Source organism: Gavia stellata, chromosome 2, assembly GCF_030936135.1.
Source record: "Gavia stellata isolate bGavSte3 chromosome 2, bGavSte3.hap2, whole genome shotgun sequence".
NCBI lineage: Eukaryota > Metazoa > Chordata > Aves > Gaviiformes > Gaviidae > Gavia > Gavia stellata.
This window is the reverse complement of record NC_082595.1, coordinates 51776417-51789609: the sequence shown is the minus strand read 5'-3', so window position 1 is coordinate 51789609 and position 13193 is coordinate 51776417. Positions and strand designations below refer to the sequence as shown.

At 38.6% G+C, this 13193-nt stretch overlaps 1 protein-coding gene across 1 annotated transcript; it reads left to right on the top strand.

Annotated features, from left to right (window-relative positions):
* Positions 1–4558: 4558 nt before the first annotated feature.
* Positions 4559–6237, top strand: TMEM200A (transmembrane protein 200A). The gene has a single exon (XM_009810127.2). It carries the CDS (start codon positions 4574–4576, stop codon positions 6047–6049), a length of 1476 nt encoding a protein of 491 aa, XP_009808429.1. The 5' UTR covers positions 4559–4573; the 3' UTR covers positions 6050–6237.
* The last annotated feature ends 6956 nt before the right edge of the window (positions 6238–13193 follow it).

Sequence of the window (13193 nt, the reverse complement as noted above, 5' to 3'; positions counted from 1 at the left end):
GAGAAGTTTTTGGAGGACTGTCTCCTGTGGGAGGGACCCCATGCTAGAGCAGGGGAAGAGTGTGAGGAGTCCTCTCCCTGAGGAGGAAGGAGCGGCAGAGACAATGTGATGAACTGACCATAACCCCCATTCCCCGTCCCCCTGCGCAGCTGGAGGCAGGGAGGAGGTAGAGAACTCGGGAGTAAAGTTAAGCCCGGGAAGAAGGGAGGGGTGGGGGAAGGTATTTTAAGAGTTGGGTTTATTTCTCATTACCCTACTCTGATTTGATTGGCAATAAATTAAATTAATTTTTCCCAAGTCGAGTCTGTTTTGCCTGTGACGATAATTGGTGAATGATCTCTCCCTGTCCTTAGCTCGACCCATGAGTCTTTCATTGTATTTTCTTTCCCCTGTCCAGCTGAGGAGGGGGAGTGATAGAGTGGCTTGGGTGAACCCACCATAGTTAGCCACATCATTCCCTTCGTCTCCATTTCTCTGTCCTTGCCACATGGCTCCTTGCAGGCCCTAGTAAGTCTACTGTCACCTGAGATAGCTACCAGGAGTATCTGCTGAGGGGTCCGTCCTTTCTTCATGCTAAGGGGGCACATAACAATCTGTTACTCCATTTGGTGCTGGGTTTTTTTAAGGCGTCTCCTAGAAAGCATGCCAGACGCAGAGGACTGGGCTTAGCCTACAGCCTGGATGAAAGGCGAAGTACATCTTGCTAATGGCCATCGAAGAGGTTAGAACTGAAGTGTCAAGAGCCTGAGTCATTCTTCTCTGTGCAAACAATGCAGAGAGAGAGTGAGAGCGAGAGCGAGCAGGAGCTGCTTTACAGGACCTCTACCCAGGCTTTTCTTGGGTGATCTTTGAGTGTCTGACAGGGCTGGTGTGAGGGCCACTCTGTTACAACAGCACAATGCAGAGCGAAGCTAAATGTAGAGGTAAATCTGGGCCACTGCTTCTTTCAAGACTAAAACCCTAAGCTGTCCAGGCCTTTGGACCTAACATTCTCATTGAAGATGAAACAAATAGAACAGCTGCAAGGTTAGAGAGTTGCTCAGCGTTTGTTCTTCAAAAGGAGCTTGGCAGCTGTGGTGCTTTTGTATCAGCAAGATGGTTGTGTTTTATAAAATGAGTTATAGGCCTGTCCCTTTCTTTTTGTTCTGTATTCCACATCCATTTTACCATTATTCGATTCGTTTTAGAGCCAGCCTGTGTCATTCATAGTGCCACCAAAGAGATGCTGTCTGAGCTCTTAGCATAATCTTTATTTACCTCTGAGTCAAAGTCTTCCAAGTCTTTGCTTGTTCAGAAGTTTGAATTCAGACTTCAGGGTAAAACTAAATGTAACCACTGTACTAAGTTAAATAACAGAAGCAGCATTTATCACTGGCACTCATTATGGCTGTTAAGTGGTGGAACTAAACAGACTTGCAGAATAAATCATAGGTATCTACAATGTCACTTTATTCTAAATATAATATTTTTTGAAAAAGATTTCAATTTTAATAATCATTTCATTGTAATTGGTTTCTGAAAAGCTGTCAGTATGAAGTGAAATAATCTCATACCAATATGTCTGTTAATACCATTGATTTTATTAGATGTAGAAGAGATCAAAACTCAACTGTTAAGTAGCTTATAAGCCTTACCAACACTGTGTCTTATTACAAATTATTATTTAGAAACCTGGTTGAGTTTTTTTTTCCATGAAAGAAGATTTAATAATGTCGATGTGAACTCAAGAAATAGGGAAGAGACTCTTTCTATGTATAAAATATGTTTGTATCTTGTTGCAGCCAGACTTTCTCTCGCCTGCACCCAAGTTCTGATGCAGGTAAAGTGAATGGAAGAACAGTATGTTCCTCTGAAATGCTGGGAGGGAGCCAGCCATGTAGCTTGAGAGATCTCGCTTTCTCACTTTCACTTTAAGAGATCTCAATTTTTGTCTGTCCTTCAAGTCACCGGAGACCAATTAATAATGAAATTGAGATGTGGTTTTCCTGCAATTTTTGCAAAATTTGCAAATGAGAACTTTCTATAGGAAAACACCCCAATATGTAATTTTTAAAAATGTTTTTATTGGCTCTACTTTTCAGAATTAGAAAGGAGCTCTTGCTAAAGTTATGTTTAAAATATTTAGCAAGCAGATGTGAGCTTACTCCATTCACCCTTGGGTGCAATCCAGGTAGCTGTGATAAGCACAGTACAGTACACAAAACAGCGAATCCTGTCAACAGGTAGAGTGTGGATTTAGCACTAACTTGCCATACCTGTGCAGTTCCTTGGCAGCCCTGAGAATGGACAGAGTGGGCTGATGTGTGCCTGTAAAATGCTACATGAATATGGAAACTCCTTGTCCCCCCCAAAGGTCTGGGATCTGGAAAAGAATAATGGAACAAACTAGATTATAGCTAAATGATTATTCATTTTAGTAAAGATATGCCATAATTCTCTTAATTTATTTCACAGAGAAAACTAATTACATTAAATTGAGTCATGACAAAATACAACAGCTTTTATAACAGATAAGTCCTATTTATTTCTGTCTAGAGATTCAAAACATTTTACAGAATAATGATCTTTTGTTTTGGCAGAAACCGTTAAACACATAGGCATATGAGAAAGTTTTGTTTTAATTTTTAAAGACTGTCAATGTCAAATAACTTACTTTGGGGGATTTTTAAATTGTTACATTTTAAAAAATGGCTTTTCAAGAAGTAGTCAAGAAATTAATTGGCATTGAACTATTGAAATTGCCCAGATAGCATAAAAATGGAAGTGAATTGCAAAGGGTGAGTATTTCCATCGAGATTAGGAACATAAAATCTGACACTACAAGTGAAATTTCTGAGATTTTTGGAATAATGCTATGAATTTCTCTTTCAGAAACTCAGAAAATGCTGTATACTTAGCACCCTAGGCCTTTTTTCAGGTCTTTCCTTCATAAAGAAAAGGTTTCTCACAGAGAGAGAAGCAGCGCTTTGTCCTCTAATAATGATGGAGTTCAGGTTGCTACTCTTTCTGTTTGTCATCTGAATTGCTGCTGAGCAGATAATAATGAACACTGGATAAATTTTTTTTCTGGATTAGTCCTTCCACCTGGCCACCTATCTCAAATTCCCTATTACTTTCATAATCAAGTTCATAATTGGGGGGTTGGACCAATTTCTGTTTGTAGATATGCTTATGTGACACCTGCTTGCAGTATTGGAAATCTATGATAGCGTCCAAATGTAGAGTCTGTCTGTTTGTTTCTCATACCATGACAGGTCTAATCTTTTTATTTCATGGGTGCACTGCTAAGATTTTTTAAAAAACATAAATATTTTAAGAGATCTGATGAAAATTACTGCCTGTAAATTGCAAGCAGTCACCATTTTGCTTTGCCTCTGCTTTCCAGTCTCTCACATTATTCACCCAGTCCAACTTTATCTTTGTCTGCTTGTTAAACCATCCCCAGCTTTGACACAGAGCCTTTTCCTCTGCAACAGGCTGTCAGCCTTTCTTTATCTCTGAGCCACCAAAGAGAACATAATTTTTTCATACCTGACTTACAGTATCTTAATTTTTCTTTATAATATTATCTAGTGTTCATTCTAATACTCATTAATTAAGCTCAGAAACTATTTTTGAGTCTGATTGTAAGATGCCTTGTAAAATAAAATACAATTATTCTGAACTGTGTTGTTTCATTTGTTACTCATAAAAAACTACCAAGCATGGCTTTCTCTTTTTAAACCCATGCTGGTTAATGTTTCTCATGTAATAGACAGCCAGGTATGAAAGTTAAGTCTAAAATGAAAAAAATTCCTCATAAAACGAAGCTTTGAATTTATGAACTTGAAATTTATGAAGATTTATTATCTGGTAAACTGAACTGAGCTACTTGATTTGTAGTCCATAAGGAACCAATAAGGGGAGGAAAAAATCTAGATATGCATAAAAGAGGATCAGCTTTATTAGGAAAAGCAAAAATTATTCTGCAGTTGAGACTCAGGTGATCTGAACAGGCTTAATAAAAGCTTCTTTAAATGATGGAATAAATATGTATTAATATATGCTGAAATCTAGAAGGAAAGATCTCTTAAAGGGGATACGTAGAATGATCTGTATTCATAGTCATTGTGTGTCATAGAAGTTTTTGAAAGAACTACTAGCTAAAGTGCTAAAATGATCTAAAACCCATACAAGGCAATAGCATATTACTGACTTTGCTGCACACCAGTCCAGGGATAAATCATCTATTAAGACTTCTGAATATTTTCATCTTTAATCCTGATGTATCACCACTAAGGGCACTAACTTTCTGCTACTCTCAGTATCACTGATGGAAGATTTATTACTTATATTTACAGTGATAAAAGACTTTTGAAATTTTTTTTTAAGATGCCATGTGAATCTCAAAACTGCTACTATGTTGTAACTGGATTAAGATATAGTAGCTTTTTTAAAGTCATGAATATTTTGATTATCAAGAAATATCTACAGATTAACAAAGTGCTATTCATATTTGCAGACAAAACCTTTGCTTTCCTCAATACTTCTGCTTTTCTTTTTCTTTTTTTCCCCCAGGGCACGATATAGAACTATGATAGCAACCGGAGGAGTCATAACAGGACTGGCTGCCTTAAAAAGGCAAGACTCTGCCAGATCTCAGCAACATGTAAATCTTGCCACAGCACCAGTTTCTGAGGAGAAGAAACCAGTTAGACGCCGGCCCAGGGCAGATGTAGTAATTGTCAGGGGCAAAATCCGTCTCTATTCTCCATCAGGATTCTTCCTTGTTTTGGGAGTGCTTATCGCATTCTTGGGAATTGCAATGGCCATCCTTGGATACTGGCCCCAAAAGGAACAGCTTTTAGGATCTGAAGATAATCTAGCTGTAAATGAAACCCAGGTCCTGAGAAGCCAAGGAAGCATTTTACTTCGTTTCTTTGAACAGCACATGCACTCAGATAAGATGAAGATGCTGGGCCCTTTTACTATGGGCATTGGAATCTTCATTTTTATTTGCGCAAATGCCATTCTGCATGAAAATCGTGACAAGGAAACAAAAATCATACACATGAGAGACATATACTCCACTGTAATAGACATCCACACCCTGAGGATCAAGGAACAAAAGCAGCTGAGTGCTGCCTTCACTGGCTTGTTGGGGGAAGGAGAACTCAGGCACAGCGGGAGCTCGTGTGCATCACGGCTGGCTGCAAACACAGTTGCGCCTTTCTCTGGCTTCAAGAGTAATTTTAGAATGGATAGTTCTGCTGAAGAAGATGAGATTACCCTAAATGAAGATAGGACCACTGGTAGCCTCCTGCCATCTCTGCTGACTGAGCAATCTGGTTCAGTCTTTGGACTTTACCCTCACTCCAGTAAGGCTTCAGATGACAAAAACACTAGCTCTATAAAGTGTGAAACAAAATCCATTGTATCATCTTCCATTAGTGCTTTCACACTGCCAGTGATTAAACTGAATAACTGTGTTATTGATGAGCCCAGTATAGATAACATAACTGAGGACTCGGAGATCACTAGGAGTCGATCTAGAAATCTGTCGATGGATTCTCTGGCCATTCCACTAACTGATACCAATGAATCCTACAGACCAGCCGCTACCATGCTGCCACGACACAATTCATTTGTGGACACTCCATCTGACCAGTTCAAATCTTCTATGACTCTTGGACCAAGCACAGGAAAGCTTTTATCCCCTGGTTCTGCCAGGAAACAGTTTGGGTCCAACACATCTTTGCATCTTCTGTCTTCACACTCAAAGTCCCTGGACTTGGACAGGGGTCCATCTACACTCACTGTCCAAGCTGAACAAAGGAAACACCCCAGCTGGCCCAGACTGGATCGGAGCAACAGTAAAGGATATATGAAACTAGAAAACAAAGAGGACCCGATGGATAGGTTACTTGTGCCACAAGCAGCAGTCAAGAAAGACTTTACTAATAAGGAAAAGCTTCTTATGATATCAAGATCTCATAATAATTTGAGTTTTGAACATGATGAGTTTTTGAGTAACAACCTGAAGCGAGGAACTTCTGAAACAAGATTTTAATATTTAAATTGCAATTTAGAAGATGTCATACAGTATTTTTTAAAAAAAAACATTTTGACAAGTGTTTCCTTTTCTGTGAGACTAGTACAAGCCTGTTTTTAACCAAATGCTTAATAGCCCATTAAAATTGGCTTGTGTGAACAGAGATCTTCATTTTTGTAATGCCAAGAGTTTTTTGTCTTAGTAACATGCAGCTGCAATACTGTAAATTATCATTGCTCAGAGAGTTTTGGTACGACTGATTCCAGTTTTTCCCAAGTTATTATTTCTTTTGTTCTGTATAAGCATGTTACTTTTTATCAGTTTGACTCCAGAAGCCTGCATTAGGAAAAAAGCTCCATTTACCTGTAAGTTCTGTTTATTTAATGACTGCAAGAATCTAAAAATGGTGCTTGCGGTCTAGAATGGGAAGTGAGCAGGAGCACATACTGGAATTGTCAAATCCAGGCCTTTATCCTAGGTGTTGTCTTTCACATATAGTACATCTGGGTAACTGCAGTCTTGCCATTGTCATTGTGAGAAACTCGTTTACATATTGGGGTGGGTGGATAGAAAAGAGTGGGTATAATTAAGACCATTTTTGTGAATTCATTGTAATTGGTCAAGCTGAATACCAGTGTTGTGAATTACTAACTATGCTTTGTACAATAATCTTTCTACAGCCATTGTAATTTAATCCTGTAATTCTGGGAAAACTTATCTAAAGTAAGAAATCTGAAAATTCTTCTGGGATTAGTTCTCTAAACCACTTCGATTGGCAGCAGTTTTAAAATCAAAATATACAGATTCAATGAAAATCATAGGAATGTGATGAATGCCAACAGGAATTTAGAAACATGTTGTATAATAAGATGATATTGTGACATGCATCTGAAGAGAGTAGTGGAAAATGCATATATTGCCTCTCATTACAATAACAGGAAGCAAAATAAGTAGATCTCAAAATACTGATACAAAGCATACAATTCAATATGTATACTAACATAGTATGAAAGCCCCTTACCTAAATTTTGATTTATATATTTCACATAATTATTGCTGTGATGGTTCACTGGAGGCTTAGCTGTGGCAATTTGCATTACAAGATTTTGCAAAAGGAAGTGACATTTAAAACAATGTTTTTCTCAGCAAAGCAAGCTTCACAGTTGACAGTTGTAGGCCATTGCTAAAGAAAATGAGAATTTGAATGTGCATACCAGAAGGTTTTCATGTATTTCATTAAGGTATTTAGGCCATGATCCTGCCATGACAGCCATGCTAGAGAATGCCACTTCAAGCTGCAAGGCTTACCTAACAGGATGTTGGTATCAATTGGTCATTTTTGATATATTCACTTAACCTAAATACTCAGGAATTATTTTTAATGGCTTTTCCCAAAAAGAATCAAACCTGTTAAAATGTTGTTGTTCTTCGATTACTTTGATTATGAAAGATTAAAGATAAAAATACCCTCTCTTTTTGTTAATATTTGGCTCCATATTTCAACTGCGCAATGTTTATGTATCGGGAGCATTACTTGCTCAGTGAATTGAGGCATAGTGTTAACTGTTAGAACCTCAAGCCTATATATTGTAACAGAGTTGGCTAAATATTTTGCTATGAAGCTTTTAATAACTTTCTGGTTTGTGTTCTTAAGACATTTGCTATTTTTTGAAATAAAATAAAATGTCTATCTATATATATCCGTTGTAAGACCTGTTTTTCCTCTATAATCTCAAATCTTCTATATCAAAGTATAATTAGGTATCATAACATTGTATATAACATTGTGCTTAATATATTAGCCTGCCACTGGATATTTGGCTGTGACATTTATTTCAATGACATCCCTACACATATAAAGGCTAAATATTTTTTTTTCCCATGTAATGTGAAATGTATTCAAAGTGGTTTTGATATAAGGAAATTTTGTATAAAAAGAACATCCTGTTCTTTTTAGTTTGGCAGTAAGTATTTTTGTAAAAATGGAAAATACTATTAAAGACATGAATTATGTAGGCTTTTATTTCCTTAATAGCTACATTAAATCATAGCTTAAAAGACTGTTTTTTGGGTACCATCATATGTGGGAATATTGATCCTTTGGTATAGCAGGGTACGAGCTTTTGATTTTTACATAGATACCTGGTACAGAAAAATGTACTCACTTTAGAAAAAATTACCCACTTGGGAGACCAAGGTAAAGCTACTCACTTAAAGCAAGAAATCAAAATAGCACCTTACGAAGAAACTACGTGGTTGACAGACCAGCTACAAAAATATTCCCAAATTACTCAAAAATGGAATATTTCATTCGGATAATCACAGGTTGGTTGAAGTTGGAAGGGACCTCTGGAGGTCATCTTGTCCAACCCCCCTGCTCAGGCAGGGCCACCTAAAGCTGGTTGCCCAGGACTGTGTCCAGACAGTTTCTGAATAACCCCAAGGAGGGAGACCCCACAACCTCCCTGGACAACCTGTGCCAGTGCTTGGTCACCCTCACAGTAAAAGAGTGTTTGTTATCTGATGTTTAGGGGACCCTCCTGTGTTTCTTGTTTGTGCCTGTTTCCTCTTGTCCTGTCACTCGGCACCAGTGACTGGCTCCCTTTTTTGCATCCTTCTTTAGGTATTTATACACATTGATAAGATCCTCCTGAGCCTTTTCTTCTCTGGGCTAAACAGTCCCAGCTCTCGTAGCCATTCCTTGTAGGAGAGATGCTCCAGTCCCTTCATCATCTTTGTGGCCCTTCACAGGACTGTCTCCAGTACGTCCACGTCTCTCTTGTACTGAGGATCCCAGAACCGGACCCAGCACTCCAGGTGTGGCCTCACCAGCACCATGTAGAGGGAAAGGATCCCCTCCCTCGAGGGTAATGTAGGGCCTTTCATCCTTCCATATTCCTTTGGTAGTTCCAACTCAAGCTCAAGTCAGGAAAACTTGCAGACAGTCAAAAGGCCTGAACACTGGTCTTCATACATAGAAATCAGAAACTGCAGGAGGGCAAAGGTGTCTGAACCCTTTGCAATACATGGGAAGAGTTAGGAACCTTATAGTGGCTAAAATGGGAGCCATGTACAGTTGGCAAGTCAGGAACTGGTGAAGACAAGAGCATGTCTTAAATTGTATCTTTAGGGCATAAATACCATATTCAATCTGTTGCTGATTCAGTTCACAGACTTTTTTTTTTTAAATTTCATTTCCATTATTGATGCTCTGTGCAGCCCCACAGTGAGTTGCTCTGGTACAACTGCAGGGTGAAAAAAAAGCCAAAGACAGGAAGTTTTAATCTAGTTTTGTCATCAGAGAAAATAATTGTATAGCTGCACCACAAGCCTTTTTATGGAATAAGAAGCTAAACCTTGCATCTAGCCAGCGGAAATGTTACGGTACTGCATCCTTTGTATGTAATAACTCCAAAAAGAAATAATTTAGATCGTGCAAGCAATGGGTTTGCTCCTTCCTCTGCCTAAGACTATTAAAAAAAACCCCTTTGCTACATCTCAGGTAAGCAGCTTAATCACTCCCTAGGGATTAGACTGATGTTAAGGTCTATCCCTCCCTCCTGGGCAAAGCTGTTTCATTCTGCTCATTTATTGGGCAAGTTTCATCAGGAAAGAAAGGGCATGACTACAGTGATAGAGCAGAAATGCTGGGTTACGTTGTCTCTTCCAGGATTGCTTCTATATTTTACAGGAAATGGTCGCTGGATAAAATCCTTGAAAGAGGGACTGGATTCTTGCCAGGTTGATATTTTAACTACTCACCTGCGGAGCCCAGTTTACTCTCCCTGTGAGCCAATGAACCTAATCCTTCCACACAGAGCAGCGCAGCCTTCAGCAGGAGGGGCTGGCAAATGCTCCAGCTGCTCAATTGCCTATGGCTTAATAGATGGGAAGGTGTTGGCATGGGTTTTCTCAGCAGCAAAAGGACTTTGGCATGGTGTTACCATCCTGGTGGCTGCTCTAATGCTTGGGCTGTGGAAAGGATGGAAAGGCGATGGGGCACCACCAGTCTGGTTTTGAAAGAAAGTGAAATTTAATGTTGTAACTGAGCAGAATTTTTGAGGCTGCCAGTTTTGGAGGTAGGCATCTGCATCTGTCCCACCTCATATATTAGACAGCTAAATAATTCTTTTTGCAACCGTATCGGAGTGCCTTTCACAGACCTAGAGCTGATTTTACTTTTACCCTTAAAATGCAGCATTACTAGTCCTTTAGTTTCTGCTGAGTGAAATTTGGGAAATAGTTTTAACCTACAGCAGCAGTTTTGTCTCTGAAAAGCTTTTCAGGCAGCTTGTAGAATTCCTGGATTGCTTTAGTCTTGTGCTCTTAAGTTCTTTCTTTCTATGAGTCTTTTTCTAACCCTTTCTAGGAACTTCTGCCCTTATCTTCCCAGCACTACCTTCTTTTTTTGTTAATTTTCCGATCAAATGTGGCATTATGATGAACAAGTAGAAATCTTTTAGCAAGACTGTGCATGTATATATGAGAATGCAAATGGAATAAATGGTCTGTTATAATGTACGAGTGCTTCAGTTAGTATGATTTAGCTACCTAAGGGCAAGTTCGTGCCCTTTGTTTAAACCTTTTCAAATTAAACTCAGGAGCAAATTAATTGCGTTGATCACAGTTATCAACGTTTAACTTTCAGGTCACATTTATTAACTCTTTCATCAATAGTCTACGTATGGCAATATTGAGTTGTTTTGTATTTTAGGACTCAGCATTTCAAATTAACCTCACTGGAGTATTTTATGCATTCAGCAAAGCCCAGTTTTTAACAGTATTACTTGTCTGAATGACAGTTGGCAGAAGTACATCCTGAGTCTTGTAAAGAATGGAAATCTGATAGTTACAATACTTTTATTTTAGAATAGTTTGTTGAAATTGAAGTATAAGAACCCACTGTATTAAACAAAAAGCAGTATGTCTAATCTGTTGTCTTGATTCTAGTTCAGGTAGATAATGCTTTAGAGGAGAGTCATTTACAATCACTGTGAGTTGTCCATAGGAAGAATCATAAAACCATTGTTGTCCCTTACCAGTTTTTATTCCAGGTAGTGTAATTATTCAGGATGACATTCACAGAAACATCTAATCAATTTCTGAATCCCACTAAGCCCTTCAGTTACTAATACTGTTTTTGCAAACTACTGCAGATTAATTATGAGTTGCCAATAAATGTATTTCCCTTGTTGGTTTGAAATTCTTATCAGCACTTTAATTTCATTGCAACAGCCAACTGCTCTCCTATTAAAAAAATATACCAGGAATAACCTGATATCTATTGTAAATATATTGATATTTCTGGGGGTTTGTTTTTAATATTTTTAAAGAAATTCATCACACTAGTTGCTCAGTTATCCTGTGATTCACTGTGCAACAGGTTTAGCACTTAGACATTTTTGTTCTGAGAATGAGTTCCTACTTTGTAGGCAATACTGTATTTGTTTTGGCCTCTAATTACATGTTTTTTCACTTTTAGTATTAAATTCCATTTCATTCCAGCCCATTAAGAGAATTCAGTTTTCCTTCTGATCTCTTCTGTATCGATAATACTTACCTACTCAGGCTATACGGGCAGTCAGTTCAGCCCAACAGGAGTAGGTCTGTGCTTGGTGCCAAGGACCTGTTGTCCATACTGATTGCATTTCAGAGGGTTTACTTGACTAGCTCCCACCTGGGCCTGTTGGACTGAACATCCACTGGCAACTGGAACATGTTATATGCTCCTGGAGGACATCTCCCCATTTATTTTCTTCTGAAAGGAGTCCAGTGTGTGCTATGAGATTGCTCTTTGACATCAAGTGAAGTGTGGTACGCGAGGCCAACTTGGAGATTTGTTTCAAAGGAACACTATCGATCTGGAAAAAACTGCTACTTTAGCCTCACCCTTAGTGACTTCTGAGAATTGCTTGTACAAATGTACATTTTTCTTAAATCTGATAATAAATGCCATTTGGTAAGATTAGTTCCACGTCAGATCCTTGAAAAACTCCACTAATTCCTCCCTGAAGTCTTATACATCCCCTACCAGCCCAACTTGTCACCTCCTCTTTTGATAGTTAATAGCGTATTTTTCCTCCCAATTTTCTTCTCCAGCTTAGCTAACAATTTCACATGTGCTACTGTATGAAATGCTTTGCTGAAGTCAGAGCAGGTGAGATCTACTGCATATTTTGTCTAGCAAAGTATTATTTCAAAAAGAGGTATCAGTTTAGTGTGGTATGATCTGTCTTGGGCACATCTGCATCACATCAGCATCTAATTCTATTTCCCATTTTCATTCTCGTCTTGAAATTTTTTTTCCTGAAGCCTTCTACTATCCAGATCATAGTAGCAGGCTTTAGAGTGAACAGATAACTTCTCCCATCCTTCTTTCTGCCATTTCGTAGAGTTTAAAAGATTATTACTTTGAATACACATTGCCTTCCCTCTCTCTGTCAGCTCAGTAGAGGTACTGAAAATACCTGCTATGATGTGTTTCATGTGCCAGTTTTTACAGGCTGCTGTAACAGAGATCATGTGCTTCCACACCGTGAGAACACTCAGTGTTTGAATTTAGCTTTCTCACAGGTGAGGATTTACACAGCTTCCGTTTTCCCACTTCCTTTTTTCCATTTTCCACACTTTTCTATCTCCCATTTCCAGATTTTTTTTCCTACTAGCCACCTTACCCTTCCCCCCTTTTCTAATACAGTTAACCTAGTGAAAAATGAGGCAAAGTATTCACTTAGTACATAGGCTTCATCTGGAATGAACCTGTCACTTTCAGTGGTTTTGGGGGGTTGTTTTGTTTTAAGTCAGATTAGAGGGTAGCTGGATGTGACACTTCAAACTTTGCAGCATGTTCCCACACTCACTGTCTGCTCCGTTGCATAAGTTTCCCCACTATGCTTGTGGGATGTTTTTGGTTTTGTTTTGGTGAGGCTGTCATTAATCCAGCTGGGTCTCGAATTATCTCCAGAAGCTTCCTACAACTGAGGTACATGTTTGTGTGCTGTTGGTTAAAAAAAACCCCTCTGCCTTACCTGGGAGTCAAATCACCAGCCTTTTTGCCTGGCTGACGTAAACAACTACTGTTCTTCTGAAATTATCAAAATTTGTTGGGCTGGAATCAACATTTTACCTGGAGTTCCACTGTAGTTGATCCTTTTTGTTTAAA